At 50.6% G+C, this 16129-nt stretch overlaps 7 protein-coding genes across 7 annotated transcripts; 5 read left to right on the forward strand and 2 right to left on the reverse strand.

Annotated features, from left to right (window-relative positions):
* Positions 1–106: 106 nt before the first annotated feature.
* On the reverse strand, positions 107–1130 carry amcA (putative mitochondrial ornithine carrier protein AmcA/Ort1; the record flags this gene model as incomplete). The annotated part of the gene is made up of 2 exons (XM_039077095.1): positions 107–970; positions 1026–1130. The coding sequence occupies 2 exons, from the start codon at positions 1128–1130 to the stop codon at positions 107–109; spliced, it is 969 nt and encodes a 322-aa protein (XP_038925137.1).
* Positions 1131–1603: 473 nt separating this feature from the next.
* On the forward strand, positions 1604–2191 carry LCP9604111_8901 (CGR1 family protein; the record flags this gene model as incomplete). The annotated part of the gene is made up of 3 exons (XM_039077096.1): positions 1604–1664; positions 1754–1899; positions 2051–2191. The coding sequence occupies 3 exons, from the start codon at positions 1604–1606 to the stop codon at positions 2189–2191; spliced, it is 348 nt and encodes a 115-aa protein (XP_038925138.1).
* A 405-nt stretch (positions 2192–2596) lies between these two features.
* Positions 2597–4017, forward strand: LCP9604111_8902 (uncharacterized protein; the record flags this gene model as incomplete). The annotated part of the gene is made up of 2 exons (XM_039077097.1): positions 2597–3231; positions 3288–4017. The coding sequence occupies 2 exons, from the start codon at positions 2597–2599 to the stop codon at positions 4015–4017; spliced, it is 1365 nt and encodes a 454-aa protein (XP_038925139.1).
* A 156-nt stretch (positions 4018–4173) lies between these two features.
* tma22 (putative RNA binding protein Tma22) lies at positions 4174–5176 on the reverse strand (the record flags this gene model as incomplete). The annotated part of the gene is made up of 4 exons (XM_039077098.1): positions 4174–4595; positions 4700–4787; positions 5027–5046; positions 5119–5176. The coding sequence occupies 4 exons, from the start codon at positions 5174–5176 to the stop codon at positions 4174–4176; spliced, it is 588 nt and encodes a 195-aa protein (XP_038925140.1).
* A 2409-nt stretch (positions 5177–7585) lies between these two features.
* Positions 7586–9210, forward strand: LCP9604111_8904 (protein phosphatase regulator REG1; the record flags this gene model as incomplete). Its single annotated transcript, XM_039077099.1, has 2 exons — positions 7586–8172; positions 8232–9210. The coding sequence occupies 2 exons, from the start codon at positions 7586–7588 to the stop codon at positions 9208–9210; spliced, it is 1566 nt and encodes a 521-aa protein (XP_038925141.1).
* A 495-nt stretch (positions 9211–9705) lies between these two features.
* Positions 9706–11966, forward strand: LCP9604111_8905 (ELMO/CED-12 family protein; the record flags this gene model as incomplete). The annotated part of the gene is made up of 3 exons (XM_039077100.1): positions 9706–9987; positions 10065–11436; positions 11512–11966. The coding sequence occupies 3 exons, from the start codon at positions 9706–9708 to the stop codon at positions 11964–11966; spliced, it is 2109 nt and encodes a 702-aa protein (XP_038925142.1).
* A 277-nt stretch (positions 11967–12243) lies between these two features.
* Positions 12244–14819, forward strand: LCP9604111_8906 (uncharacterized protein; the record flags this gene model as incomplete). Its single annotated transcript, XM_039077101.1, has 2 exons — positions 12244–12984; positions 13047–14819. The coding sequence occupies 2 exons, from the start codon at positions 12244–12246 to the stop codon at positions 14817–14819; spliced, it is 2514 nt and encodes an 837-aa protein (XP_038925143.1).
* Positions 14820–16129: the final 1310 nt, after the last annotated feature.

Below are 16129 nucleotides of genomic sequence, written 5' to 3' on the forward strand. Positions count from 1 at the left end.
AAAAATGGGGCCAGCATAGTCATCGTCCAACCTCAGTTAGACCGATAGAATAGTGACAAATTTCTATATGCAGGGGAATTGTAGCAGTCTCTCTGCTCTCTTTTTTTCATCCAAAATATTGCCGTAGTCCTTCATAAACAGTGAAAATAAACGCCGAGCTGGGTGCTGAGCGCGCACAGGTGATCCCGCACCCGCGGTACATGCCCTTGAGCCCTTGCTGCCTCCATAGAGCCTTGGCCTCGCCCCAGAATGAATGTTTTTGAGCATGGACTGGAAGTCGTGAGACGTCTACAGTCTGCATGCGGGACTTTATTGTATCGGCCGGGTAGAATAGAAAGTTGTAGCTCATTCCAGATGTTGCTCCTGCGATCATTTGTTGGTAGACGGGGAGCGAGTCGGAGGTCATGTGCGGGTTCGACTTGTTATACTTGCGGAAGAGCGACGATACGCCCTCGTATCCACCGAACCACGCTGCGCTTCCGCCGGTTTCCCGGATTAAGGTTCCCAGTTGGCCCCGCCAGAATCCTGCCAGCCCTTGGTGTCGGAAGATGCTTGCGATGATGGCCACGGGGCCAGCGGGTTTGAGGCCTGCTGATTCTGCGGGGACCTGCATCCTGCATTTCACCAGTTCAATGGGTGTGAGTACCAGCGAGGTGACTGAGCCAGATAGGGCTCCGCTAGCAATGAGAGCGGGGATTGGTAGGTGCTCAACGCCTGGGTAGACCGTTGCGCGCAGGGTATCCTGGATGAGACGATAGCTGAAGAAGAGACAGCTGGTCTCCACCGCAGCTCCGGCCATGGGGGCACTAATGCCTCTATATAGTCCCCGGAAGCCATCGGCTCGGATAGACTGGCGGAAACAATCCAGTGGTCCTGCATATCGGAGAGGAAGGTGTTCGGCTTGTGACTGTAGTCGGACCTTGACGGTGTCGAAGGGGTACTCGATGAGTTTGCCTGCCATTCCTGCCGACTTCGGAGAGTGTCAGTCTAGATCGCCCACATTCATGTGCCAAGGACTTCCTTACCGATCCAAATATAATATCCTTTATCGCCTCAAGGCCCTGATTAGGCGGAAGCGATGGCAGCTCCATCGGTTCACTGATGGTGATCGCATGCTCCGTCGCCGCCATCAAGTAAGATCGGGAAAAAAGACAAGGTAAAAGAGTGTTATCGAGGGATCATGGTAAGATGGGGGACCAGAGGTATAAGTAGTGAAGGAAATGGTAGTGGGGGGAGGGGCGGTGTAACGAGGGATTTGATGGGCTTATGAGGTGCCAAGACACCGTGCAGAAGCTAATAAGGAGAAATGAAACGAGGACAGCCCTAAACGAGCAAGAAGATGGACACTGAATGATATAGAACAGCCTGTAAGAGGAAGTCAAACGTGGAAAGTGGACAAAAGGTGGAGTCAGGAAAATTGGGCCGAAGCAATTTCTCTCTTTAGCGGACGCCAAGACATTTTATCAGATCGAGATAATCAATGAAAAAACTCGGTCTCCGTTTTGTCTCGACGTCTCTTTTGCTTCAAGTTTCTTCCCCCCCCAATCCACTTTCTTGAAACCTCCACGTGGAACTGGTCTTTTTCCAAGTCACATATTCTATCATGTCTACCTCAACGGCTACGACATCAGTTGCGCCTCCGTCTGCCGGCGTACGGAAAAATGGTAAGTGAAAAGAAAAAAAAAAAAATAATACGCAGTCCCCACTTCCCTGCTCTCCCTCATTTCCCCGGCTAACCCCATCGGACTTTCAGGCAAAAACTGGCATGACACCAAGAAGGCTTTTCGTCCTACTGCGGGTTTGACCTCGTACGCTAAGCGTCAAGAGCTCAAGAAGCACAACGATGCTGTCAAGGAACTTGAACGTGAGATGAAGGAGGAGCATGAGGCTGAACGAAAGGTATGTTGATCTTATTTCTTTTCTCTCTTCATCTGTCTCACTTCCCTTTCCTTTTGTATCTTTGTCTGGTCTCTATTTCCCGTCAGCCTGTCTCCATAATCATGCGACAACATTTCCCAAGATGGTATCACTGACCGAAGAACCCCTGTAGGCCCGTATCCAGCGCATCAAGGACCGCCGAGAAGCTAAGGAGGAGAAGCTACGTTACGAGAAAATGGCCGAAAAGATGCACCACAAGAGACTCGACCGTCTCAAGCGCAGAGAGAAGCGCAACAAGCTGCTCAGCTCTTAAGGCCATTCACGGTCTTCTCTATATCTCCGCCATACCATCTCTCCATCTCCTCCAGGACTGCATTGTGTGTATATACATCGGCTTGTTGAGGCTTCTTCCTTCTTCCCTGTCCCTGGCGGGAAAGTCTGGGCACTCATTCTGGCGTGGGCTTAAAAGGCGTTTTTTCTGAGGTTAGGTCATAGGTCACTACTAGCGAGCAAGACGAATGTTTTTCTATAATCGCAATATATTCGGTAACGTAATTGTTGTGTCCAGTAATATAGGTAGTAGGATGGACTATACTGTCAGCTGCAGAGTCGCTGATCAGTCTTCAGCCTTGGCGTCATCGATCTTCCCAACTCCACACTCCAACCCAAACACCAAGCCTCCAAGCTTCCCCAAGCTTTCTTCTCAGAATGTACCACCATGGAGCCTTCATATAAAAAGGCATCATTCTCAAAATCCCGAACAGCCTCCGCCACATTCCCACCCACCCAAACCTCCAACCGGGGCCCGAGCCAGAACCAGCAAGCCAGCGACCTTCAGGCCAAATCAGATGACTTCTCCAGATTCAGTAGCCAAGGAAGTCGCCAAACAGACCGAAAAAAGTCTCATCGCTCGCACCGCCATGGCTCCGATGACCGCCAAATCTCCCCAAAAGGAGAGCATCGAACTGGCTCATCCCCTCAGCAACAAGAGCCATCCACCTTCGATGGCTTGAGGTCCAGCCGCAACAAATATCACAAGTCGCGGGAGTCGCGCTTCCCTAATCCCATGATCCACCTGGCTTCCTCCGCGAGCGCGAGGGGATTGCTCCATACTTGGTCGGGCGGGAAGGATAAGGATCGCGAGGGCGATGATGGGTTGTTGAGGCCGGTTACGAGGGAGACGACCCGGAGTCGATGGGGATCTGAGTCGACTACTGGTATGTCAGATGGTCGGAAGGGGAGTCTGCTCGATACACCTGGACAGCATGAGCAATTAATGCCTTTCCGCCGGCACGAGATTCTGTCTATGGATGACCTGGAGAAGGTTAAGAAGCGGAGAAAGCTAGGCGAGGAGTATGTGTTTTTCTGGCTTCTTTGCGCATAGGAAATCGACTAATGGTTGTTCCAAGGTATCTACGGTCTGCATTGACTTCAATTGGGACGTTAGCGACAGACGTCACCCGTCGGCTAGACTACACCTATTACAATCTGCTCGAGAAAATCACAGCGCTCAACTCGACTATCTCGTCGTTCCAGGAACTCTCCGACTCAGCATCAACATTCCTCAGTGACTTCGAACGTGAAACAGTCGAATTAGACCAGGATATCCGCAAACAGCTCAATGACCTAAAAGGCTTCGAGCCACAGGTCCGCAAGGCTGACGCGTTAGAGCAACGCATGAAAGTAGGCCGACAGCGCGTCGAAGAACTAGGCAAACGACTCGAGACCGTACGACACGAGATCGATAGCTGGGAACAGCGAGAAACAGAATGGCAAACCCGGACTAGCCGTCGACTACGTATCTTCTGGGGCATTGTTACAAGTGCGCTGTTGGTGCTTGTCCTTGCTCTGGTCCTCCAGAACTGGCCACAATTCTGGTCTTCCCACGGTGAGGCGTCACGTTTGACAACGTCAAACCACTCTTTGCCCTCTGTGCCACCTCAGTCCGAGGTGTGGGATCACGTTTTCGGTCTCGGGGAAAGAGGTTTAGAGTCTGATGCAGGGCTTGCTCGATATCCGTCCAACCTTGCAAATCGTCGCGAGAGCCTGGACAAGGCTGGTCCGACTTCGACGATCCGATCAGGGCATGATGCAGCAGCTGCGGAACGCGATGCTATGAGTGCGCTGGATGAATTATGAAAAATTTTTCGCTCCAGATCCTTGACTAGATCAATTCCCTGATCTGTGCTTCCGCAGGTTTCTGGTTTCTGGTTTGTGCTTGAATTATCTTCAATTTGTACTTTTATTTTATGTTTATGTCATGATACCCAGTCCGCAAAGGATTCGTGTTCGTCATTATACCGGGCCCTCGCTCTTCTTCTTCTTCTTGTCTTCAATCAGTTCGATATTAGACGCGGGGATTTTCTTGCCGTGGACCTCGAGGAGCCAATCATGCAGGTCATCACTGACATCACCCTGGACGGTGATCTCCTCAACGCCCGCAGGCGAGCGGGTCACAGAGGAACCCGTAGCAAATTTCTTGCCCAGGTCCTTTGCGATCTTCTTGTTCTCCAATCCGAAGACCTCCAGGCCGATCACGACCGTCACGTACTTGCGCTTGTTCCGCTCGACACGTTTGATCTGAATCTTGGAAGCGGCCTTGCGCTCGCTATCGCGTGCCTCGCTGGCGGCAGCTTTGGCCTCTTTCTTAGCGGCGTCTTTAGCGGCGCGTTCTTGTGCCGAGACGGATAGGGTGGAGAGGTTGGCATTCAGGGCATCTGATAGAAAGAAACCCAGTGTTAGGATGTCGGTGTTTCCCTTTCCGGGCTTGCGGATCGCCCGATGCAGGTAAAGCCAGTCAAGTAGCGTGGGAGCTTCGTACCTTCAGAGTATAGTTTGTCCCATAGATCCGACTCGTTATCTTTGAGCCATTCTTCGCATTTCTTAGCGGTACCTCCAAACTCGCAGTACTAGACAAAAGCCCCGCACGTCAGAAACATGTCAGATCTCCAATGAGAGTATAGTTCAAAAGGCAATGCACGCAGGCTCGGTGGGCGCTTTTCAGTGGCTGGGAGTTATGCCACGCACGACGCAGCCGGGGTCCCCAGATAAGAGCTAAGAGCCAGGGTCCAGAGCGGGGAAAAGGCTGAGTTTTCACTTCTGGGTGACTGGAAATTGGGGGATTTTGGGAGGAACTCAAATGTCATACCTCGGGGGGTAATGTGCAGACTATGATCGATTCCGTCAGCGCTATATTCTCAAACGAATTGGGGTTGTGTTTTGCGCCACGGGGGTCCTCACCTCCACAGTACACAACATGTCTAGCCTGTACAACTGGGGCTGTTTCTACCTCAGCCATGATGTATGAAAATAGTACCGTGGGTAAATGGTAGCTATCGGCCTAGACTTCTTCTCTGCCAGAATCAACATAGCGGGGGCGGAGGGGCAGTTCTGCCAGCTACACCCGGTTTGGATATCACGTGCAATGACGGTCATTGATTGTCTTCCTTCTACCCTGCTTTAGTGGCAGACTAGTCAATGTGGTAATATGGTGGTGCTTAATTGCTCATTATTGGGCCATCTTACATGCTCAGCTAGAATGGTTTTTTTTATCTTACACCAAATCCGGATTGGGACAAACGTCGCTCATCAGCACGACATTACGTATCTTTGCTAATCTCCCCCTCGGCAGCTGTCTCCAGGATGGGGCCACATCCCTTATCCCCCGGTTAACCGAAACCGGAAAATAGGCGATGCAGGAAGAACAACTCGATAGGAGCCGTTTAAGGTGCAGCTGTGGTTACCACCACGATAGCAGGCCAGGCGCGCCAATTGGTGCCCCCGGTTTACGGTAGATCCGCAAATGGCTGATAAGGATAGTCGATTGCAATCTTGCAACTCCTGTTTTGTCTTGCATTTCATCCATTCAATTGGGCAGTCAAAACCGGTCTCCGTCAGCTAGCTCCGTTATCAAGAGACTTGGAAGCGAAGCTAGTGGCGAAGACAGGAAAGAGTGGTTACGTTACCCCTGTGGATGTTAGTGCTGGCGAGATGCGTCGAGTCAATGCAGAGAAAGTAGCATTGACTCTGATACTGTCGGAGCCAATGATCGGCGTGGAATATGACAAACGTTAGGAGGCCCGTGGGGAGACCGGGGTGCGCATCGCACTAGCGCTACAGATCAAGCCTCCGCGGAGAGGTGGAGGTTTCGCGAGGTGTCCAGACTGGGAAACTTACGACGTTATAGCGATCGTTTCAGTTTTCCATTTCCAGGTTCAAACACGAATACACCACGGTAGCATGCAGCAATAGACGATTATCACTGGCTTGCGATTTGCATCAACCATGTCGCCTCCTGAGAATTGATGTCGATGGCTCTAGCCCTCCAATCATGACGGTGCTCGGTGTATGGTTGCCCAGATACTCTCGATGCAAGCGCACAGACAAAGGCAATTCTGTGTACGACACCTCTTTTTTCTCTTTTTTTTTGGTCCTTTGGCATGTTTGGCGTTGTTTAGCTCTTATCTTGCATATTCTCGAGCTGCCCGTGCATGGGTACAGGATTAGGAAGGAGTTAAGTTGGGACTCGCAAATTCGAGCGAATGCAAAAGTCGAAGATGTCAATGGCTGAAGAGATACGCCACCACTGGAACCCCGCGTATTCTTTTATAACCCCCAAAGGCATTCCTATTGCTTTGTACTCTTGGCCTCGGCTAGTATCTCCGGTCGATCATGGCTAATTTTTCCTTTAAATTGTGGTTTGACAGCCAACAGGGTCCTATGTGTTACTGGTACAAAAGTACCATGACGGGATTCTAGAAAGGCTAGTGCCTCGGCTAGTACTACTGACCTGGCCAAATAATCCCAAATAATTCCCAAAATCCCATCCAAACTCGTTTCGAAGTGGATCACATCAAAGGGGTCCGACTCTCTTCGAAACTAACGTGCTCAGGCCGTGCGGATGCATCGGCGGGCTACAGGCTCTAGGCCGAATGGCTCCGTGAAACTCCGATTATGGCGATTATAGGAGTAGCCCTGGAGATAGTACTTTGCATTTCTATACAATTCCAACTATTCTATACTCCGAATACTCCGAATGCCTAGTCTGTGTATGTACTGGATAGACGGAGTACTGTATATTATACTCTATATCCTCTATAGGGTACCCTACATACTCTTCTTATATGCTCCACAGGATCGACCGTTAGACAAGGACGCATAGCACCTTCGGTACACTAAAACCCTCTTGCATATCTGGTGGAGAAGAATGCATCGGTCTAGATGATTCAGTAATTTATGAGATGCGTATTGGATGTGTTGTAACTACGGAGTATTAAGTATTCTAACAGTCGACTAGCTCGTAGACTAGGCCCAAGTGAGACTAAGACGACGACTACAGGGCTAGAATAGATTTAATTTCTTGTGGCAACTTCTATGTTCTTTTCTATAATTATCAACTCTGCTTTATGAATATAAACTTGTTATTTGCTTTTTCTCTTATCCCTTCCCCCAAATCCCCAAATCCCCCAGAATCCGGGAACAGCCATAATATCCACCTTGGAGTTTGGTTCCCTATCTTCACTTCTTCACTTCCTCTTCCTCTTCTTCTTCTCTTCTTCTCTCTCCTCCCCTCCCCCTCTTCTCTCCTCCTCTCCTCCTCCCATCCTTGGGGTCTTATCCCCGTGGCCAATTACCTGGATATGCTATATCCTTGAACGGCCAATCCCTCCAACTTATTCCCTGTGATTAATTACATCATTGAAAGAAAATGACGGCCCTGTTGGCGCCCCGCGAAACTCATTCGCCATTCTCGGATCCTGTGCGGTGTCCCGCTAGTCCCACTACGCAGCGATATTTCCTAAAAGATCACGCCATCCCCGCAAAATCACCCATGCAAGATGACCCTCACGCGACGGACCCCCCAGTCGCTTCAAACCTGCCCTCTGTGCTCCCCTCTTCCAACTTCGCTCCTATCACCGAGCAACTCGCCTATCCATCTACTTTAAACACCCTCCCCTCGGAAAACGAACTCATCCTACCCGCCTACGACACAGAATGCTTCCACAATGCCAAAGACCCAGAGGATGTCAGCGACGTGTCGACAGAATCACACCCATTTTCGTGGACGTCACAGCCTCCATCGGCAGATGACACCTTAATTGAGGATGAGCCATCCAGGCATGTGGACTATCTTTCACATGACTGGAAGGAGGAGGATATCTGGTCCTCGTGGCGTTATGTGACCAGTCGAAGGAACGATTATAGCAATGGAGTGAGACTGGAGAATGCCTCGTGGAGGACATGGGCCAAGGCCAAGCACAATCTGAAGACGATATCGCCGGAAAGCCTCAATTGGTATGTTTTTGATCTTCTTAATCTTTCATCTTTTGTTTATCCCGCTAACCTCGTACTAGGCTCAAGGACTGCGATGTCACCTGGCTCTACGGGCCATTAAAAAGTTCCGTCGAACGTGGAACCTCTCCATCTCCGCCTCCAAGTTACTTGGAAACACCAACCTCTTATCTAGATCGAAAGCCAATCTTGAAGAAGAAGACCGCGTCCGAGGCCATCCTTCAGCGATCCCTGTCTCAACATACGTTACTCCAACATGCCGGAGCCATTCTCAAGGCCCAAGAAGCCGAGAACAACTGGGCTCGACCCTATTTCCCAAGGTCCAACACGGACTTGGACCACTTGCATCACCGGACTGGAAGCTCGACCTACTCTCTCGGTGGCACTCTCACTGCCTCGTCAGCATCTGGAATGACATCTCCCGGCGAACGGCGCCATATCCACTTCAACGATGAAGTCGTGCAATGCATCGCGGTCGAAGCCAAGGGCTACGAGGACGATTGGCCGGCTACCATTGGAGATGAGTCATCTTCCGACGACGGCGTAGTCTTCATGAGACAAATCTCCAACCGGTCCTCCCTAAGCAACCGCAGCACTCCACGAAACAGCTTCAGCGGCGATGGGAAAACCATCGCCCCTCTCCCTTCAACCACGCTCAAGTATCGTGGGGATCCTCCGGAGCTCCACACTCAGACAATCCTTGACCGATGGTCCCCCATTCCCACCCGGACATTATCACCAACTCCCTCTGTGGAGACCCTACGTCCATCAAGGCCATCAGAGCCCGAGGCCAACTTTCTTTTGGATGAGTGCGAAGATCCCAGCCTGGACTTCACGGGCAATTACCCCGATCATGATCGTGCATGGTTTATTGAAGATACTGCATCAGACCGCACGCCCCGATTCACTGCTTCGGGCATGATCATGCCGGAAGGCGAGACCGAGACCCCCAGCAGTAGTATATATCACCGGGTCGTGGACACTGTGAACACAGCCCGAGACATTGCTCATGTGATCTGGAATGTGGGCTGGCGCCGCTAATCTTGATCACAATCTTCACGACTGACGATGGCGGCTAGCCCGTCGTACATAATGGAAAAAGGCAGGTTACACCCTGTGGCGTTTGGGGGGAAAGATGAGCGTGGATTGGATTTGGCGCATTTCTTTTGTATAGAATCACCCGGGACTGATTGTCAGGAATCATGTAACGACATAATGCATAAAATAACAAATATTGAAACAATCACACTGAAAACCCAGCTATATAATGTATAGATCCGCATTGGGGAAATTGCGAGGTTGGTTTATGATAATGTAGGGGGTTGACCTCGATACAACTATTTAGTCACTGTTCTTGTTTCCTCCCAATCCTCAACTTCTTGATACTATATGAAATGTTGGAATACTACTTAATCTATTCATGCTTAATAGATTAAAAGATCGACATCACCGAGATCACCATTCAAATTCCAATTGCCCCACAGTCCCCCCCCCCTGATCTCTTCCTCTCCTTGAACTTCTGCCGAGGTCTTTCTTATGAGTTTCAAAGACATGGAAACCGTCAATGTCGCCGAATTGGTCGAGCGCCTCGGTAGCGATGAAGATGCCGTGCGCAAAATGGCCGTCTTCAAGCTCCAGAGCAACATTGGAGACCCGTCCTTCGCCGACATCTTCATCGCAGAGGGAGGCCTGGTTCGATTACGCTACTTAACCCTGAACGCAAGCGGGAATACCCTGGCATACAGTTTAACCAGTTTCTCGAGGCTGCTCGATGTCGACAAGGGGTGGGAGTGTGTTGACCATGAGTTGGTTGAGCGCGTGAGTTATGCTTGAGGCGATTGCAATGCCCTCTACCTATGTTGATGTGGTCGGATTCTAATGCGACTATCTTCTAGACTGTCGAGCTGATCGTCACCCACCCCCTGGTCAACATCCTCCGCGGCGCCATGTCCATTCTCGTCTCTATTGTTTCCCACCCGTACATGGGGAACCGCGCCTCCCAGATCAACAACTTTGGTTTCCGCGCCCTGAAACCTGCAATCGCCATATACCCTCAGTTCCTGGAGATGCTAGTCAGCCGATTATCCTCCGCGGACCATGCGCTGTGTGCCAATGCGCTCCAATTGATAAACTCGCTCATGCGCGACTCGATCACCCACGACCCGGAGGCGGAGTGGCCCAAGTTTATTCAGAGGTTACAGGATCTAGGCGTTATCAGAGCGGTTTACGTGCTTATGCAGGATTCCGCCCTTCAGGACCTGGCGCATCCGCTGTTGGAATTCCAGTCACTCACCAAGGTACTGCTACGCAAGTGGCGAGATATCCCCGTCAACCAGGAGACGCCTGAGCATCGCCGTGCGCTGAAGGGAATTTATCTGGCCAGTAACCCGGGGAAAATTCCCGACGAGCCTACGGAGAATGGCGATGATACACGGCGCTCTAGACGACATCATCCGGAAAAGTGGAGGCGGCTTGGGTTTGAGACGGAGAGTCCGGCCGGGGAATTCTACGAGGTCGGCTTCCTAGGTATGATGGATCTGGCGGACTATGTCCGCAGTCATGGGGAGGAGTTTCAGAATATGCTCTTGGAGCACTCTACAAAGCCAGCAGGACAACGGTGTCCGATTGCTCGAGCTTCGTTGGCCGTCACATCGATCTTATATGAGCATTTTGAGGTTGAAAAGTCCGACATGGATGACTCAAAAACATACCTTCTTTCAGAGTCCCGTACGGGCTTTGATAAGTTGTTCCAGCCCCTGTTGTTACATTGGACCCGCCTACATGTTGCCGGCTTACAGGCCTTCTTCCGCCTGTGGAAGGCGACTGCCGCCGAGGAAGAGGACTTGGACAAGCTCATTGAGCTCGTGCGTATCCTCATTGAGTCGGTAGTTGGCGGAGCTGCTCGAATCAAGGATGTCCAGGATGTCGAAGAGGAACTGGCCGATTTCGAATACCACCGCTTACGCGGGCTGCAGATGGAACTCCTTGAACTTACGTACGAGGATGCATGGGGCCAGCACTTGCGACAGGTGCGCGAGGAACTTCATCATGAGGCTCTCCAATTCGTCAAAGAGCAACGAATCCGATCCTTGCTTCAAGGTAGCTGGTTCGCTCTGGACTCCTCTAAGTCGGAGTCGGGGGCGGTGCAGAAGTCTAGTGCTACATATCAATATGCCCAGCTCTCTCACAACCGACGATACTTGCATTTCGGTCAATTTGACCTGATGGGCGAACAAGCTCCGGAGTTGGACACCCTACCAGAGAAAAGTGAGTGTCACCGAGTGCTTTCCCGTAATCACACTTTTTGTATGTGTTGCTGACACCGAACCGTGCCCTCAACAGTCGATCTCTCAATGGTATCATCCGTAGTCTCGAACGTCTCCACCAGCCCAGACCATTCCTCCACGGCTACGGTGAAGACTGCACCCCGGCAACCCGCAACCAAGATCACCATCCACGGCTACGCACCCTCCGCAATTACCGGACACGGAAAAGGCCACAGCCACGCTCGGTCCGCCAGCAGGACCACTCAAAAGGAGGTAGTCCTGCTCACGCTGCGGCCATCCTCGCAGAGCATTGCGTCCGAATGGCTAGATGGCCTACTGATGCTTCTCAACCAGCAGCCCATCACTGCAGAGACAAGCAAGCTGATTGATCTAATCAGCAATTACGGGTTGAAAATCCGCCTGCTCAATGTGCGGTTTGACGACGCCACTTTCGCAGGTGAGGCTCCCCAGGTCCCTTCGAGAGATGGCTTGGATGAAGATTACTACTATGATGTATTTGGAGGCGCATAGGGGGTACTTCCCTCTATATATGTGTGTCTTTTCTCTTGTTGTTGGGGATTTTGGTTTCTTTGGCTCTGCCGACTCGGATTCTGGTCAATATACCCGCTGTGCGATCTGTCTTATGAATGTATCTATTTCTAATATATAATTTAACGTTAGCAATTGCATCTGTATCTATGTGTTCATCTCATCTCACATCTATAAATCTGGCAAAAGGCCCACCGCTTGGCGTCATAAGCTTATCGGACTCGTATCTCAATTTCTCCAGGTTTTTGACCAACTCATCATGGATGGCGGTCGTCCTCCTAAAAGACAACGCAGATCTAAGGATTTAAAGCAAGATGAGCCGAAAAGACAATCAAAACGAAAAGCCATCATTATATCAGATAGCTCCAGTCCTATCGAACCAGCGGAACCCTTCGCTCTCTCCTCACGCCCTAAACCCTCCTACTCGCGCGGCACAACACCATCAACCCGGCTTCCCTCGTCCTCACCCTCTCCAATCAAAAGAACTAAATCACCAGCAAAGCCAGACTCGGACTCGAAATCAAAGTCCCTGCACAACTTCTTTCCGCCCGCGACAGAGGGACAGCGATGGGCACCACAAAAGACCGAGAAGCAATCCCTCCCGCCGGTCACGGAGACCGTCGACGTGGACCTGATTGAGGATGATTATGACTCCTACGATGAAATCTTCACACAGCATCTAGCTAATGAGCGGATGGGTCTGGCAGCCATGGGCTCTAGCCAGACACGTCAGCCTGCGCCAAAGCCAGCGCCGAAGCCAAAGCCAAAGGCCTCAGTCAAACCACCGCGGAAGACGACGAAACGGTTCCTTCTGTCTACGGACTCTGGGAATGGAACTGCGAAGGAGGCATTGGCTGCACAACCGGCTAGCGAACCGGACCGTCGACCATGGGCGCAGCGGTTCGCTCCGGCTAATCTGGGCGAATTGGCCGTTCATAAGAAAAAAGTCTCGGATGTGCAGCATTGGCTAGAGGATGCTTTTGCTGGGAGGCGTCCCGAGGTGAGTTTTTGATTTGAGAATAATTCGAGGTTGGGGTTGAATGTCGTTCTGACAGTATGCAGAGGTTACTCGTCCTACGGGGTCCGGCGGGCAGTGGGAAGACGACCACTATGTCCCTGCTCTCCGAGTCAATTGGTTACGATATTGTCGAGTGGAAGAATCCCCCGGTTTCGGAATTTGGAGCTCGCGATCATCAATCCGTGAGCGCACACTTTGAAGAGTTTCTTGGACGGGGTAATAAATTTGGAGGGCTTGACCTCGGAAATGCCACCGAGCCCGATTCTCAGAAAGACGAGAAACCTCGGGATCAGCGAATACTTCTTATAGAGGAGTTTCCGACTGTGTTTGGCCGGGCGTCCTCCACCCTCACGGCGTTTCGGACGTCTCTTCAACAATATCTAGCTGCCGCGGCGAATGATCATGCCCGGGGCAGTTCTGGATCGAATCACCCGCCTATAGTGATAATCGTGTCGGAGACTTTGTTGAGCTCTGCGTCTTCAATCTCAGATAACCTGACAGTTCACCGGTTACTGGGGCCCACAATCTATAATCACCCCGGGACAACGATATTGGATTTCAATAGCATTGCACCCACTTTTATGCACAAGGCTTTACGGTCTATTTTGGACAGAGAGGCACGGAACTCTAGGCGTGTCCAGATACCGGGGCCAGGTGTTATTGACAGTATCTCTGAAATCGGCGATATCCGCAGTGCAATCTCCTCTCTCGAGTTCCTCTGTCTGAAAGGGGACGAAACGGGAAGATGGGGAGGCAGCGTGGCCAAAACAAAGAAAGCTCGAGGTGAGGTTGCTTTGACACCGATGGAGAAAGAGTCTCTCAAATTGATAACTCAGAGAGAGGCGAGCCTGGGCATGTTCCATGCCGTTGGGAAGATCATGTACAACAAACGCATGGACCCGAGTCTGATCGAGGGCGATGTCGAGATCCTTCCACCGCCACCGGACTATCTGCGCCACTATGCCCGACCAAAAGCCTCGCAGGTATTGGTTAATGATCTGGTAGACGAGACCGGGACCGACATATCAACTTTCATCAGTGCTCTCCATGAAAACTACATCCCATCCTGCGATGGGGATAATTTCACCGACTCTCTCAACGACTGCATCGATGCACTCTCCGATAGCGATATCCTCAGCGCCGACCGCCGACCAGGGCAAGGGGCGCGCGCCGGGATAGGAACCGGAATCACCTCTTTCAGTAGCGGTACAGACGTGCTCCGGCAGGAAGAAATTAGTTTCCAAGTTGCGGCGCGTGGTCTTCTTTTCGCCCTTCCATACCCAGTCAACAGACGGGTTGGGTCTGGAGCCGGACGAAGCCGCGCTGGTGATGCCTTCAAGATGTTTTACCCAGCTTCTCTGCGGTTGTGGAGAGAGGCCGAGGAAATCGATGGACTGATCGACTCGTGGATGAACCGAACACTCGATCCTAGACGGCAGCATCTTTCTCAAAATGGCTCCGGCCTCACGGGGGTCAGTTCCTGGAAAAATCTCCAGGTGGGAAGGTCGATATCCGCCGACTCGGGAAACAAAAATGACACCCCGAGTGTGGTCACGATGATGCCCCGGCATGATCTACTGCTTCATCAGTTGCCCTATATGGCTGCAATCCGGCGTCAGGACCCAGATTGGTGGCAGTTGGATAAGATCACCAGCGTTCGGTCCAACGAGAATCTTCGTAATGATGACATTGACGACATAGAGGAGTCTCCAGCTTCGCGGTCGCGTGGGAAACAATCCAGCAGTCGTGGGTTTGGACCTCGACTGCAACTGCCCGAAGAGAAATTGATTCTCAGCGATGATGACATTGTCGATTGAGCGTGATATTTCTGCGTATCATGTCTATCATAGTAAACTATTTAATGCGAGAACATAAACATGTACTCAGTATGAACAATGTAGTCCTGTATATACTCTTCGAGACTGGTTTGCATACTAGATTATAACCCCTTGACAATGAAGTAGTTGTTGAAGCAGTTTTTGATAAAGTAAAGCATAGAATAAGATGTGACGAAAGTGACTTATTTTTGCTAGCAGTTTACATATAAAGCGTAGGTACCTGATACGGGAGTTTGGCAGAAGCGGCATTAGCGGTAGTTACCCAACTAGGAAGGTACACCTGGAAATGCAAGTGAGTGTCTAGATCAATGCCCTATCTATATGTTGACACTATGTAATAGAGATTGTTAAAGAGCTTGCTTGCTGATTTCTTTGTTCTTTGTCACTTGCTAGTTTAGCAAGAGATTGGGATTTGCACTGTTTGCAGGACTATATCTATGGGTTTCCTATTTCTTGCTTCTCACTCTTCTCTCCCCATCTTGGGCCTGGCTTGTCACATCACACCAAGTACCCTTCAATATAAACTTCAATCGCATTAGCATGAAGGTTATAAAAGCTATTTACTTGCTTTTATGAAAGATACATACCAAGGCCTAAACAGGGTGAAATTCTCTATTTACACTTACCTATCATTCAGAAGAGCCAACATACTATCTAGGCAGAGCTTGACGAGAGATGCTAGAAGCTTACAGTACCAAGACCGAGTTTCTTTACTTCTATAGTCTCTTTTCTCTTACCCTTACTTGAATGCAATATCTATAGCATTCACTGGGGTTCATCTTTGATACAGACTTGTCGCAGGTGAATGAGTGCGGACACGCTTCCCGGCGCGAGCATCCTGTATAGGGGTCGCCGCTTTCATGTTGGCCATGGGTATTCAAACTCGACGGATATGGTTCTTTTCCTTGGTAAGACTGTCATCGTCCGGCTTAGACTGGTCGATGATACGCCGTCTTGGTTTCCAACCCCCGGCACGACAAGAAGGTCCCAGCAAAGATTGGTAACTGCGCGGAAACATATCCATGAGTTCATTTACTCAAAGGGTACGGCGAAGAGAACCGGAATTTCTACGGAATTTCCCTACAATGGAAAGGCTTGCAGCCAGTAAGAGTGCCAGGATTCTCTTCGTGGGGAGACATAGAAGTGGCACACCCTTGTTTCAACTGCCAGGAACTTCTCTCGGTATAGCGGATCAGCAGGAGGTCCTCCTTGATATTTACTCTTACTTTGATACAAAGTTGGTGAGCTAGCGCTCTAGCCCAGTGATTCCTAATATAAATTTCGGCCTA

This window comes from Penicillium roqueforti (assembly GCF_015533775.1).
Source record: "Penicillium roqueforti strain LCP96 04111 chromosome Unknown scaffold_38, whole genome shotgun sequence".
In the NCBI taxonomy this organism is placed as follows: Eukaryota; Fungi; Ascomycota; class Eurotiomycetes; order Eurotiales; family Aspergillaceae; genus Penicillium; species Penicillium roqueforti.